This window comes from Myotis lucifugus, unplaced genomic scaffold, assembly GCF_000147115.1.
Source record: "Myotis lucifugus unplaced genomic scaffold, Myoluc2.0 scaffold_164, whole genome shotgun sequence".
NCBI classification, from domain to species: domain Eukaryota; kingdom Metazoa; phylum Chordata; class Mammalia; order Chiroptera; family Vespertilionidae; genus Myotis; species Myotis lucifugus.
The window spans coordinates 1,537,681-1,553,156 of NW_005871212.1; the positions used below are offsets into that span (position 1 = coordinate 1,537,681).

A 15,476-nucleotide genomic window follows, 5' to 3' on the forward strand; every position below is an offset into this window, starting at 1 on the left:
AATCGTAAGGCCAGCTGTGTGTTACTTCCAGGAGCTTGCCCTGAAGGTTCCTTTGGTTGGGAGCCTGCTAGGCATGCTGACCATGTACAGTGCTTTTTGGCAGTCGAAGAGCTGAGCATTGGAATGGTTTCTTTCCTCGTTGTCTCCAGATCACAACAGGGGCCACACAGCTCAGAGGGCCATCCCCTGCAAATGGTTAGCATTTGGCATTTCGGCTACACTCCTAGAGCTGGATCCCACACCAAGGATACCCCAAGTGAGGAAGGACTATCACCAGTCTCACAAGGATCTCACCTGCTTGTATGTTACACTCCATTTCTCAAACGGGGTGAGGCCTCCAAGGAACCTCTGGGGACTCAGATGTAACATCTGTTCTGCTTCCATCGCCACCCATCCAGCACATAACCCAGGGTTACAGGACTCCTATCTCCACCACTATTGTTCATCAGGTCAGTGTTAATACCAGGTACTCGTGTTAAATAGGAACACGCTTGGATAAATGTTTTGCCAGCTAGCTTTTAATATGAACTTTCCTTAAATACACTCATGCAACTTAGCTGTTCCTGAGATATAGGTCCTCATGCTCAGCTTCTGGGCATCACAGAAGCGTGAGTGGTGCTTACAGTTAGACTATATATTAGCTAGAGGCCCTGTGCATGAAAATTCGTGCACTGGGGGGGGGGCAGTTCCCTCAGCCTGGCCTGCCCCCTCTCAGTCTGGGAGCCCTCAGGGGATGTCCTACTGAGGGCTTAGCCACAGTCTGGCCTCCCTCTGTGGAAGGCGATCAAAAGGATTGGGGAAGGCAACGCCCCCATCACCCCCCTGCTGCTGCTGAACTTGGCCCTCACTTCTTTGCGCTGGCCTTGCCCCCTGCCCATTTGTGTGTGTGGTGATCTGGGGCCAGGCCGGCTGTGGGAGGTTGAGATACCTTGGTTGCACCCCTGTCCAGCCTCTGCAGAGGCTCCAGGACCACGGATGGCCCCGACTCTTCCAGTGCCCGCCTCTGCAAACTGAGGGGCCCTGCAGCACGCGTGGGACCAGCCTGGGCCCTCGGTGCAGCTGCCTCTCCTGCGCCACCGCCCTTGGCCCCTGCAGCTGCTGCGGCTTTGTCCAGAAGAACTTAGCATATTACCCTTTTATTAGTATAGGTGCTCACACTAAGTTAATGAAAAAAAGTTTCAATCAAGTGCTGTCTTATAGTAAATGAAAATGAGTTGAAATTCCTCTGTAACCCAACCTCTAGTTGTGGTTCCCAATGTACAATCTATTCTTCTGCTTAGCAGGATGATCATCCAGTCAGACTAGTCCTCCTTGTCCCTCTGAGGTATGGTTTCTGCCATATATTGGGTCCCTTATCCCTGGGTCTGCTCCCTGGAAAGGCTGCCTGGGCAGCGGATAGTATACATGCTGGTATCCTTCCAAGTGGTCTTCACCATGACATTGGCTCCACCCACAGCTTTGGCCTTGGGGAAGCCAGAAGGAGAGGTGTGGTAGGTTGTCTTGTTTCCTGCTCACCCACCCCAGTTCATCCTATCGCCTCAGTGGTCTTTCCCCTTTCAAGTTTTCAGAATCAGACAACAGACTGACCTAAAAACCAATTCAGGTGCAGCTTTTCAAAGTAACGAACCAAGTAGGGCTTCTGACGGTTTCTGTTGCAGTTCATTTTAAACAGACATACAAAATATAATATTAAATGTATATTTTTAATAAAGCCAATAGTTAATTTACTTATAGGAGCTTTAAAAGATACAAAATGTAGAGTTCCAGTTTGGAAGCATTGTAACTATTCACACAATGTCCTGCTGATGCCTGAGCAAGGACCCATGCCCGGCCACACAAAGGACACACACGCTCACACATGCAAACACACGCGCTTTGGAGAGACTCCTCTGCCAAGGCAGCACCTGGAATTACCAGTGTTCAGAACAAGGTGGTGCTGAGAACACAGCACCTACCAGGAGACCACACAAACAGCTTCACACAGTCTCACAGCCCATGGAGATGCAATTAAAAAATGTCTTAAGAAAAACAGACTAGAATGGGACAATTAGCAACTTCGACGTCAGCTGTGCTGGGGCATCAAGGACTGACCTCTGACCAGGGTGAGGTCTTGGGGAGGCACTATTAATACAAGAGTACTTTAGTATATCAGAACTTGAAATACAGGGTACTGTGGACACATTACTGAAGGAAATCGAAAACTATGTTACAAGTCAAACAGCCACAAACAACTTCAACAGAGTTTAGTGCACACACTGTGACGGCTAACACAGACAAGAGCCACGCAGGGTTGGTGCAGAGCACGTGCCTGAAAAAGTCTATGTACAAAATAGTTCTCTGTAAACATGGTGAGGTGAATGTTCAGAACCCATGGTGAAAGGATCACAAGTACAGGCAGCAATGGCATCCCCACACAGCACAGGACAACACCCGGGTCTGGAAGTAGCCTGGCGACACAGTATTGAAAATTCAGGCGGCTGGGCTCAGACACCCTCAGGGCCCTCTATAATTAGTGTGTATACAGACATATATATATATTTTCTTTTTGGTATTTTTTAAATATAAATTTACTTATATCTGTAGAAAAATGAGAACATAAATGTGTTATTACAATCTTTGCTGGAAAAGGTTATATGGAGTTAGAAAGAATAAACCATTTATTAGTAGTTAACATATATTAAAATGGTTTAATGATTTAAGAAAATATAAAAAAAATATTAATACTGTCAAACTTTCATACCAGAAAATATTACAGATTTTTTTCAATTAGACTTTTTCAAAGATGAAATATGAAAAATTTAAATAAGTTTTATATAAAGAACTTCTGTAACCTCAATTAATATACAGTGGGATGTCTATTCTATATAGATATATTTATTATTATTTCTCAATTTAAGCACCATTCAATTCTTCTGGATCCATTCTGGCTGGAAAATCCCTAAATCCACAGGATGTTATCTATTTAATGGCACGTTAACTGAATATGAGGTGGGTTTTTTAAAAAAGAAAATACTTTAATTCCTATCTATATCTTAATTGGTTTGTCTTGAGCCAGCTCATAAAAGTTACTGCAATTTCAAGTGCCGGTGTCTCTGTACAGGCCCTTGACCACACCCAACCTCTGAGACTGTATTGAAGCCTCTGGCCATGTGTGGAAGGACCTGAGGGCAACAGGTGTGTCTCTGTCCTGCAGACAGTAGCCAGCTGGCTCATCTCCATGCACCATCAGGAATTGCCTCGACTTCAGTTTTATGATCCTGCTTTTGTAAATCGGACAAAAGCTGCACTCCCTGGGTACTGCTGGGGTGGTGAGGGGCTGCCCACACAGAAAACCCAGGTAATTGCTTCTGATCACACATATTCTATATGTTGCCCATTTTGTATAAGCTTAAATAAAAATAGTGTTGAACAAACCTCCAGCCGCTATATTTGTTATCTTAAAAACTTCAATGCATTTTAGGCAGGAGATGTTTTAACTGAAAACCTGTATGAAAAATAGCTATAAAATACAGTGATTGGTGTGGTCATCACTTAACGTGTTAAGAAGGGAGAGGTTTCAGAAGAATGGTCAGTTTCGCAGTCATCCTTCCAGCCTGATGCCTTCCCAGCACACAGTGGGACTACAAACTTGAGAGCTATTTCTCAGAGTGTGGCCTGTGGCCCAACTGCATCAGAATCACCAGAAGTGCTTATTAAGCTCGAAGATCCAGCATTTCCCTGAGGAGGGTCAGAGACCTCCGTCTTCAGCTGGCCCTCCAGGGTCTGATGCCTCCAAAGTTCGAGAAGCCAGGCCTTAAAGGCTTGGAGCTGCCAACCACCCCCATCCCCAAGGATCCTTGCCTGGGGCAGGGGTGCACTGGTCCTCTGGGGGGTTGGTGCCAGCTAGTCAGCCCTAGGATGGGGACACTGGCCCCAACAGCTTTGGGCAGGCAGGCCTGGGTCAGTACTGGGGCAAGTAGGCTGGCCTGCGCTCAGCCTTCCCTGGGAAGGCCTTGAAGCCCTTGGGCGCTGCCTTGTGTGCTGCTGGGGGTGGGGGCTGTGGTGGGGTCTGCACGTAGGAGAAGGAGGCCGTGCTGCAATCACTGCTTGCAGCCCATACCGGAGACTGCAGCATCTGCATGGTGTCGTTCCACTGGCTGCCAGGGCTGGTGACTGCATAGAGTGGTGCGCCTGGGCTAGGCAGTGTGCTGGGCAGTGGAGAAGGGTGTTGCCAGGGTGCTTTGGGTGGCCACGTTTTGGTTTTGTTATCCTGAGAGACAGAAGAAGGTTCTTAGTGGCATTTCTGGCAATTTATCATCTTTCCCACCGCCCCGATCTCTGCCCTGTTTTCACCTAGGAGACAGGGTGAGAGCCTCTCCCTCTCCCACAGCCCTGGGACAGCCCTGTGCAAGAGAACTGGCAGTGGCAGGAATGTTGTCTGCACTGTGCAGTGCAGCAGCCACGTGCCAGTTACGGCTAGTGCAACCACGGACTCAATTTTTATTTACATTGATTTCCATTGATATTCAAATAGCTATATGTGGCTAGTGTCTACCATATCAGGCAGCACAGTCCCTGAGCTTCCTCTACATATGGCTCTGAGTTAGCTGAGCTGGCTGATCATTTAGACAAAATCATGGGAAAAAAGTTGTTCACCACAAACAAAGATCCCATCATTTCTTTGACGCCCTCTTAAAATTTCAGCTTTGGTCCTTGGCCGGTTTGGCTCAGTGGATAGAGCGTCGGCCTGCGGACTCAAGGGCCCCGGGTTCAATTCCGGTCAATGGCATGTACCTTGGTTGCGGGCACATCCCCAGGAGGGGGTGTGCAGGAGGCAGCTGATCAATGTTTCTATCTCATCGATGTTTCTAACTCTCCCTCTCCCTTCCTCTCTGTAAAAAATCAATAAAATATATTTTTAAAAACCCCAAAACTTCAGCTTTGGGCTCTGGCTGGGTGGCTCAGTTGGTTGGAGCGTTGTCCCATACACCAAGAGACTGTGGGTTCGATTCCCCCGATGCCCAGTCAGGGCACATACCTAGGTTGTGGGTTTGATCCCTGGTTGGGGAACGTTTGGGAGGCAACAGATCAAAGTTTCTCTCTCACAGCCATGTTTCTCTCTCTCCCTTCCACTCTCTCTAAAAATCAATAAACATATCCTTGAATGAGGATAATTAAATAAATAAATGCATAAAAAACGAAAAAAATACTTCAACCTTGGAACCTTGCTCATGGTCTGTATCCAATAGAGCCAGCCCTGTGGCCAGAGCAGAGCCCCCAATACCTGATTCACATCCTCCACTGTGGTAAGAAGAGGCGGTGAGGGCAGCGTGCTGGTCTCCTGCTCTCCACTGCTGTGTTTCCTGAAAGAACCAAGAGCTCAGTGCAGTAGTTGCCTTGTTTCCTGTCCAGCTTACCTCCAGGGGGCACCTTATCCACTTGGCTCTGGCATCTGGGGCACTGATTCTAGGTGGCTGTGTGGAGACGTGCTTGGATACACAGCGTGCAGGGGAAAAGTGAGTCACCATCAAATGCTGCACTCCACAAGCCATCACAGGGTTGGGATAGAGTAGGGGTGGCAGGCATGAGGACAAATACTGGCTCTTTCAGCTGCTCTCTGAGTCCATCAGCTATAGAAGCGGTTCTCAACCTGTGGGTCGCGACCCCTTTGGGGGTTGAACGACCCTTTCACAGGGGTCGCCTAAGACCATCGGAAAACACATATATAATTACATATTGTTTTTGTCATTAATCACTATGCTTTAATTATGTTCAATTTGTAACAATGAAATTGGGGGTCACGTATTAAAGGGTCGCGGCATTAGGAAGGTTGAGAACCACTGAGTTATGGCCTTTTGTTAATTTATTCAATAGATACTGATTACTTACCATGCAATGTGGATATGTGACTATAAACAAAAAGCCTGTTAAGTTTCACAACTGACATGAAGTTTGTTATAAGGATGAAAAAGGCAGGATTAGCAGGCTCAGAGCCGGGTAACTCAGTCTGTCAGCGCTCCTGCATGCAGACAGCAGTCTCTGCAGAGGTGGTGCTACAGGTGCTGAGATGTGTAACCAGCCTCCCTGATTTCCCATGTCTCAAACGGAAGTCTGAAACTCCACCCCTGGCTCCATCCTGCTTCTCCTGCAGTTCTCCCAGTCTTGGTCCAGGTCAAAAACTTGCCTATCATCCTTGATTCTTCTCTCTCACACATACCCTCTGCCAATACCTCACCAGTGCCCCCTCATTGTGTTCAGCTTTCTGCTCATCAGAGGCCTTCCTGACTCTCATTCTGAAAACAGAAAATCCACCTGTCCCTTGCACTCTGCCCCCAAACCCTGCTTTATTTTTCTTCACAGCATCTAACCCAATCTGACATATTTTGTTGTTGTTGTTTTAAATCTGCCTTCCCGCAATAGAATATACCTTCCACAAGGAGGGGGATTTTGTTTTGTTTGCCGCTACATTACGGTGCCTGGTACATGATAGGTGCCAATGAATGAATGAATGAATGAATGAATGACTTTAACTTCTCCAAGTCTCAACTTCTTCACCTATGAATTGGGGGTAAAACAGTACTTGTATAATAAGATGGTTGCTATGTGCTGAATTATGTCACCCCCCTTCCCCCCAATTCATATGTTGACTCTAAATTCATATGCTGAAGTCCTAACTCCAAATACCTTATACTGTGAGTGTATTTAGACATAAGGTGCTTAAACACGTAAGTTAAAATGAAGTCATTAGGGTGGGTTCTAATCCAATGTGACTGTTGTCCTTATAGGAAGAGAAGATTAGGACATGGACACACACAGGAGAAGACCATGTGAAGATACAAAGAGAAGGCTGTCTGCAAGCCCAGGAGAGAGACCTCAGAGGAAACCAACCCTGTTGACACCCTGATCTCAGACTTCAAGCCTCCAGAACTGTAGGAAAATAAACTTATATCGTTTAAGCCCCCAGTCTGTGGTACTTGGTTACGGTAGCCCTAGCAAATAAATACAGAGGTTGCGAGAACTGAGTGAGAAAATGTACGTAAATGCTTACCCAGGGCCTAGCTTGTATTAGCAATCACTATCATCACCACTGTTACAACTCTGTGACTCAGGTACCCTTCCCTCTTCACCTCCCCACTCCCCACTGCTTATCCACTGAAGCCCGACCTGTCACACAAGGGCCGTGGAACCTGGCCTCCCTTTCCTCTCCACAGCATGACTTCCAATGCCCAGGCAGCCCTGCATGCTATTTCCTGCCCACATCCTTTAGACTGCCACTCTGGGCCTCTGCTTTCTCACACCCACAAAGTCTTTCTACTTCTCTGTAACCAAATTCTCCTCTTATTTCAGGGTCCATTTAAATATGAGATCTAAACTTCTTAGATCTGAATAGACTATATTTCTATTTTTTTCAACTTTGAAATACCAGTCAGAGGTCATTTTACCCACCTCTACCTTTCACAAGGAAACTGAGAGTCAGCCTTTTATTTGGAGCTGCAAAGCCTGCTGGTGAGCCCTGATTAGAACTTGCTTGTCCTGGTCCTGCTCCCCCCACTCCCACAAAAGGCTGCCTCCTGCAAGGCACAGACCAACACAGGCAAACCTGGTCTCAGAACTCTCCCTTGCCTGACATACTGGAATTTTTTTACTTCCATTGGCATGAGGCTATTCTGCCAGCAAAAACTCAACCCAATGTTAAGTCACCTGGACTACAAGCCTGTGTGGTGGCCCCACAGAGGCCTAAGCAAGACAGTGCCAGCAAAGGCCCTCTGCCTTTTTCACGCAAGGCCGATTGGGAACAGTGGGTTCCTGAGCTTTCCAGAGGACTAAGCTGTGGATCACATTCACGTGCCCCATCCTTTGATTTAGAAATCTCTTCATACCTTCTCTGCTTGACAGCAGCAACGAGGTCAGGCCCTGAAAACATGGAGAACAAGCTGTCGCCATTGGCGGAGGATGTCTCATCACTCGAGCTGGCTGAGTCTCCCTGAGTACCCGACCAGCCGCCGTGCAGGCCATCCCTGAAAGCCAAAGAGAGAAGTTGGTCCTGGGCCTCCTGCAGCCAGCCTAGACACCGGCAGCCCAAGCCAAGCTCTAAAAGTCTTTACCCTCCACTCATCTCACACCAAATAGTGGTTTCTTATGTCTTACATGCAGGTCCACGTGCAAGTGACCTGTGCAGTTCAAACCTGTTTTATTCAAGGGTCAACTGTACTTTCGTTCCGTGGCTAGGAACCCATGTATGCAGAGAGTCAATTTAAATTTGTGTGGATTTTCAACTGCATGGTGGGTTGGTGCCCCTAACCCTTGTGATGTTCAAGGGACAACTGTAATACATACGCATCACTGCCCTTTATTTCTCTCAGAAACCTGTGGTTTACATATGAAATTCATCAGAGCAAACAAAAACTTGAGGTGGTCTTTAGCTGTCCAGATTTCTTAACCAGGTAGCAATAAGAGATGTGAAAAACCACTCCCCAGTTGTCTTTATGATGAAAATCCACAATTCTCTCCATTCAATGGAATCAGAACCATACACCTTTACCTTTTGTAAATGGTAAGGATCACATTCCATAAACTACATGGGTTTGTTTCATAGACACGCTCATTTCAGCATAAAAACTTTGTTAAACATGCAATTTCTTTACACCAGCAAATAAGATCCTTGTCTAGGGTGGAAGAGTCTGTCTAGAAAATCAATTTTATACCAATGGTGTGTTCACAGGGACACTTCATGCCACCATGCATCCCACAGTCAATCACAAAACTCTGCCTCCTGAAGATCTGACCATTTGTCACTCTCACATGCGGGTTTGGAATTGAATTACTTGATAAGAGTGCACAAAGGCCCCAGGGGGGACACCCAGATCCCAAACTCAGCTTTACGGCCACGCCCAGCACTCACCCTTCTGTGAAGAACTCTGGGAAAGGCCAGGTCCTATGGGCATCATCCATGGGTGGCCAGTGTCCCCGAGGGTTGCCTGGACGGCGACTGTGTTGGACTTGCCGCTTCTGCTGCATTGCCTGGCTCACTCCTGCCACGTAGCGTGCAAATTCAGGGTCTGAACCCACTGTGTTGAGACAAAGGGATAAACAGGGTTTGGAGCCAAATTGGCCTCATTTTCTTTGCTACCTTCTGAGGATGTGCTGGTCACACACACAGAAAAGTGGTGAGCTGCCAGGCCTGTGGCCAAGTTGGCTGCAGGATTTGCCTAGCAGTCTGCAATGGTGAGCTGGGGCTTGGAGCACATAGGTCTGAGGTTCACCTATGGTGTGCATAGGACTGTCAGGAAGGCTTATGCCTAGGACAGAGGCAGGCTGAATGTGAACAGGAGACAGGGAGAACAAAAAAGGTTTGTTTTATCCATAACTAAATATTAAGGACAAATACTTTAACATTTTCCGAAGTCTAATGTTACATAGGTAACAACTTGGAAAGTCGGGTGAGCAGCCAACTAACCTGGAAGTTATCAAAGCATCAGGGTTAGCCAGATAGAGAATATATGCCATTCCCACTTGGGCCCAACTCTGATAGAATATTTCCATGGATATTGGATGGCAAACCTGCTCATTCACTCTGAAGAAATAGGAGTGGTAATAGGCCCTGACCCAGTGACTCAGTTGGTTAGAGCCTCGTCTTGACATACCAAGATTGCAGGTTCGATCCCCAGTCAGGGTGCATACAAGAACCAACCAATGAATGCATCAATAAGTGGAACCACAAACCATTGTCTCTCTCTTTCCCCCTTAAAAGTGGTAAAAAATAACATGAAATTTCAGGATGTATTAAGAGGTGCCTGGAAACATACTGGATAGAGCTGAGAAATGTGCAGGGCAGTAAAAGTGGGAGAAAAAAACAGCACAGAAGGTATCGCTCTCTTAGAGAAAGAGTCAAATAAAAAGCTATGGCAGCCCTTCCTCTCTGAAATCAATAAAATTAAAAAACAAACAAATAAAAAAACCCCAACCTGTGTGGTTCAGCGGTTGAGCGTTAACCTATGAACCAGGAGATCATGGTTTGATTCCTGGTCAGGGCATATGTCTGTATTGCGGGCTTGATCCCTGGTAGCGGGTATGCAGGAGGCAGCCCATCAATGATCCTCTCTCAACATTGATGTTTTTATCTCTCTCCTCGGAAATCAAGAAAATATATTTTAAAAAAAACTATGGCAGGAAAATACCCATGGGTCACAAACTGATTATGAATCAGCAGTTTGTATGTTTTAGCTCCAGGTTGGGAAAGACACTAAAGCACAATCACACGGTTAGCTTTTGCTCAGGACTCTGCCACTTAAACTGGACCGGAGGGCCGGAACAAAAGCATGGATGGAGTGTTTGTGTGAACTAATATAAATTCAAAGTAAACATCATTACATAAAAGGGTACGGTCTTTTTTTTTTTTTTAGTTTTATTCATTTTACACGGGCTGTAGTTTGCCTGTCTATATAGACTCTATGCCCTTGGGACAAGTCTGCAGAAAGCTACATTAAGGACTTGAAGGTCAGAAAGGAACACCCAGAAGGAAAAGCTGGTAGGATTTGCAGGCTAAGGACATAAAGACAGTCTGGGCCTCAACAGGTATCAACAGTGATAAAATTCTGCCCTAGACGGTTTGGCTCAGTGGATAGAGCATTGGCCGGTGGACTGAAGGGTCCTGGGTTTGATTCCAGTCAAGGGCACATGCCCAGATAGCGGGCTCGATCCCCAGTAAAGGGCGTGTAGGAAGCAGCTGATCAATGATTCTTTCTCATCATTGATGTTTCTATCTCTCTCTCCCTCTCCCTTTCTTTCTGAAATCAACAAAAATATATTTAAAAAATAAAAGAAAGAATAAAGAATCTAAAGCTTCAGCAAGGTAACATCAACTCACCTGGATTATTTAAAAAAGAAAAAAAACAACAACAGTGATAAAATTCTGCCAAATACCACTTATACTCTGGTTCACCTACATGACTGTCAAAAAATGTACAGACTGTTTATCAGCAATGGAGGAAATGTGCCATGCCTCTCCCGCAGTGCCAAGGTGGGCTTGCTCCTCCACAGCAGCTGGAGCTGTTTGCCCTTCCAGTAGCCCAGGGCATAAAGTTCCCCACATCCACCCACCCCAGGGCAGCAAGAACAAGAAAGCATGAGCAGCAGCTTGAGAAATTTCTAGAAGAAATAAAAAAACACTTCTGCCCTTTAACAATTAATGTTGGGTTGTTTTGTCAGGGAAACTCCTCTTCTTGTGGTTTTGTAAATATATACTACAGTTATGTACAATATTTTAGAGTATTCCCCTTGTGAATGAAATATACTTTCCACTTCTGTATACCTTTTACTAAATTAGAGAAAAAAGCAATTTCTATATACTTATCTTGCATCTACACACTTTATCAGATTTGTTTACTAATTCTACAAGTTTTTTTTTTTTTACTGAGTCTTGTTTTTTCCAAGTCTATAGCTAGCAAAGAGATGTGCTCTATAATCTATCATTTTCTAAAGCTTGTATCTCTTATTTCCCTTGTTTTTGTCTTGATGTATTTGCTAGAAAGTTCAAGATAAAGTTAAATGCTGTTGGTAGCGATAGCTGCCACCCTGTCGGGGTCTAGATTTTAACTGGAACTTTGTTTCACTATACAAAGTGCTACTTACTACTGGCTTTTGGTAGGTAGTCTTTTTTTTAAAAATTAAAAAAAAAATTATTTTACTCTAGAGATTGTCTCTCTTGAAAACAAACTCTACATTCCAGACTCAGCCCCCTCCCCCCATAGTCTTTTTTTTTTTTATATTCAAGAAATTTCCTTCTATTCATGTTTTACTCTAAGAGACTTATTTATTTTTTAAGAACTGCTGGTGTCTTTTATTAAATGTCTCCATAGTATCTATTACTATGAATTTTTCTCATTTAATTGGTCGATCTGATGGATTACCGTACATTAGCAGAGTTCCTTCTACTGAACCACCTTATACCCCTTAAGTAAACGGGGTTTAGTAACATCTGCACTGATGGATTTTCTTGCATCTATCCACTCGTACATGAGATGCACTATAGTTTACTTTTTGTATAATTCTTATAAAGTTTTTATGGAAAAAATCATGTTGGCTTCATAATTACCTTTATAATCTCTTCTACTGAAATAGATCTATAGATCTAGGCAGGTTTTCTACTTCTTGGTACAATTTTGGTAATGTATATTTTATTAGGAAAGAATCCATTTTCCATTAAGTTCTCAAATGTGTTGTCATCAAGTCATATGTAGTAATGTTTAAGAGTTCTTCTAGCCCTGGCCAGTTTGGCTCACTGGATAGAGCGTCGGCCTGGGGACTGGAGGGTCCCGGGTTCAATTCCAGTCAAGGGCATGTACCTTAGTTGCAGGCACATCCCCAGTAGGCAGGAGGCAGCTGATCGATGCTTCTCTCTCATGAATGTTTCTAACTCTCTATTCCTGTCCCTTCCTCTCTGTAAAAAATCAATAAAATATATTTTTTTTAAAAAAAGAGTTCTTCTAATCTCTCCTGTATCTGTAGTATTTATGTCTCCTTCTTTTTTTCTAGTCTTGTTTCTTTTAGCTCTCTCTTTTTTTTTAATCCTCACCTAAGGATGTGTTTTTGTGGGTGTTTTTTTTTTTTTTGAGAGGAAGGGTGAGGGAGAGGAAGATAGAAACATCAATGATGAGAGAGAATCATTGCTCGGCTGTCTCCTGCATGCTCCGCACTGGGTAGTGAACCCGCAACCTGGGCATGTGCCCTGATGGGGAATCAAACTGTGACCTCTTGGTTCACAGGTTGATGCTCAACCACTGAGCCACACCAGCCAGGCGAGGATGTGTTTTTTTTTTGTTGTTAACCCTCACCTGAGGATATTTTTCCCATTGCTTTTTCAGACAGCTTGGAAGGGAGGGAGGGAGAGGTGGAGAGAGAGGATATGTGAGAGACACATGGATTGGTTGCCTCCCGTGTGAGCCCAACTGGGCTGAGGAACGAACCTGCAACCCAGGTACATGCCCTTGACTGGGAATCGAACCCCTGAAGTTTCAGTCTACAGCCGGCACTCTAACCATTGAGCACACCAGCCAGGGATACTATAATCATGGCTCTTATCCTTAATCAGTTCCTCCTCCTAGTTTATCTTTGTTTTGTTTCTAAGTTCTTTTTCTTATTTCCTAAGATAACTCTGGTGGTATATTCACACTGTGTATGTTGGGAGAAGCTGTATTCTATGAAGGCAGGAGGGTACCCTACACCTTTCATAGGTCCTGGAGTTTAAGCAGAAAAGAACACCACAACAGAAAAAAGCCCCCACTGCTGTGGCTCCCATGAATGGGAGGGCCCAGACTGGAGCCCACTTGCACTAGTAGCTTCTCTTATGCCTCACCCTGTCCTCTGCAAAGTGAGGAAAAGAGTTCCATTTATCTTCTCAGCCGCAACCTCACTGCTTCCCACCTTTGCTGGGTCTGTCCCATACTTGCCATCAGGCAGTGAAAAAGGGTCTTTAAAATCACTTCCCCACAAGGCTGTGGCCAACTGACCCTGTGATGTCCTCGGTGATTATATTTATGTTACAACCCTGAGGTGGGGAGGGGGACTCACGTACCTGCAGGATCAAAAGGCAGAATCTCTCCCAACATTCCGAAGACTCCATCACTTTGGTCACGATTTGGCCAGGTATTATTTCTAGGTCCCTGTGGCTTCTGCCCCAAAACCTCTGACATCATGTTATCCATGTAGCTGCTCACCAGACCCAAGCTGTACAAGTCAGAACTGAGATCAGACATGCCAGGCCACTGGCCCAGAGGAGACAGACCCACTCCGACGGGCTGTGCTGGCTGCTGGGATGAGCCATGTACCCATTTCCCAGGGGCCCGAGGCTGGGGTGGGGGCTGCTGCGGTCCAATGGGTTGGAGCAGGTGTTGGTAGTATTGAACCTGGGGTTGTTGCTGCTTTGGGGACTGCTGCTGAGGTGCCAGGCCTTGCTGGGGTGTCAGCGGTGTGTGTGTCCCAGCTTGGGGTGGCCGCGGTGGAGGGGGCGCAGGCAGTGGTGGCTGCTGTGGCTGCATGGCTCCTGCCTTCTGTTCAGTCACCAAGGCTGTGGCAGCAGAATTACGCCTTGTCACTAATGGGGAGCCCTGATGTGACTGGCCCATATTAAAGCCGGAGAGAAAATCGATCACCTCCTGCATTTCCTGATCAGTTGGTAAGTTCATACCCTTCTCGTCCTTGCCATCATCCCCTTGCAGAAAGCTGTCACGCCTCTCCATGAGAAAACCATTGGCCATTTGATTACTGGGATTCTGAGCTGACTGTGAAGGGTCTGCAGTCCTAGGAAAATTACCAATGTTCAAAATGCTTTGTAACCTTGAATCAATATTACTGGGCATTTTGACTTTCTCTTCTGAACACCCAGCTATGAAGATGCTTTTGGAAGGGGTATTTAGGATGGAATAATTGGTACTGCTGCCAGAGCTGGTACACGAAGCTTTCTTGGTGAAACGGGATGTCAGTTTGGAGAAGGTCTTCTGCAGGCCGCCTGAAGATTTGTTCCCGTTTCCAGAAGGGAGGTCAGCCTGATTCCCAAAATCACACATCTCCCTTTGCAGCTGTATCTGTATGCAGGGCAAAGCTTGTTCCCTATTTCAACAGAAATGTAGTTTTTAAAAAAAGACAAATATACAAATTGGATAATGAAATAGATCTCTTTATATTTAAAAAAGACTTCAAGAACAAAAAAGACCTCTCTGCGTGTTATTAGGTTCACTTACTTATATACTAGAGGCCCAGTGCACGAAATTCATGCACACATAGGGACCCTAGGCTGGGCCAGCGATCAGGACTGATCAGGTTCCCCACCTCCCTGCCTCCTCCTTCCCTCGCTGCCCACACACCGCCATGGCGCGGTTCCCCCTGCCTCCACACCTCCTCTTTCCCTCACTCCCTCAGCGCCCCACCGCCACCGCTGGTCCCCTGCCATGTTCCGCGCCGCCCCCGGTGGACAGTGCACATCATAGAGAGTGATCAAACTACCATTCTCCTGGTCGAACTCCCGAGGGGACACTTTGCATATTAGCCTTTTATATATAAAGATATAAAAAGCCAGTGACCGTAACGCCATAACGACCGGTCGCTATGATGCCCACTGCGGCCAGCGAACCCGCCCGAAGGGGGGTGGGGCTGGCCGGCCAACCTCCCACGGCCCCTCCCCCAAACCGGCCTGCCCCTGATTGGCCTCTCCCACCCTGATCGAGGGCGGGGTAGCCGGCCAACCCCCCTGCAACCCCTCCCCCTGGCTGGCCCCACCCCTGATCACCCCCCCACCCCAATAGGGGGTGGGGCTGGCTGGCTAACCTCCTGCAGCCCTTCCCCAAGGCTGGCCCCGCCCCGAATGGGCCCCCACCACCCCGAATGGCCTGCGGCCCCTCCTCCTGGCTAGCCCCACCCCTAATTGGCTCCCACACTCTCATCAGGGGCAGGGCCACAGGCCAACCACTCATGGCCCTTCCCCGGGGCCACTGGCCCGATTG

General features: G+C 46.5%; 1 protein-coding gene across 1 annotated transcript in view; it reads right to left on the reverse strand.

The window, feature by feature from the left end:
* Window positions 1-1,684: 1,684 nt before the first annotated feature.
* The window catches only part of KIAA0355 (KIAA0355 ortholog), a 58,962-nt gene continuing 45,170 nt past the window's right edge, over window positions 1,685-15,476 (reverse strand). Inside the window, exons 9-13 of the mRNA XM_023759861.1 lie at window positions 13,553-14,586; window positions 8,882-9,047; window positions 7,860-7,997; window positions 5,264-5,342; window positions 1,685-4,249 (exon numbers count right to left, since the gene is read on the reverse strand). Of these exons, the coding sequence (XP_023615629.1) occupies window positions 3,941-4,249; window positions 5,264-5,342; window positions 7,860-7,997; window positions 8,882-9,047; window positions 13,553-14,586 (1,726 nt within the window). The 3' untranslated portion in view covers window positions 1,685-3,940. The remainder of the gene's footprint in view (window positions 4,250-5,263; window positions 5,343-7,859; window positions 7,998-8,881; window positions 9,048-13,552; window positions 14,587-15,476) is intronic.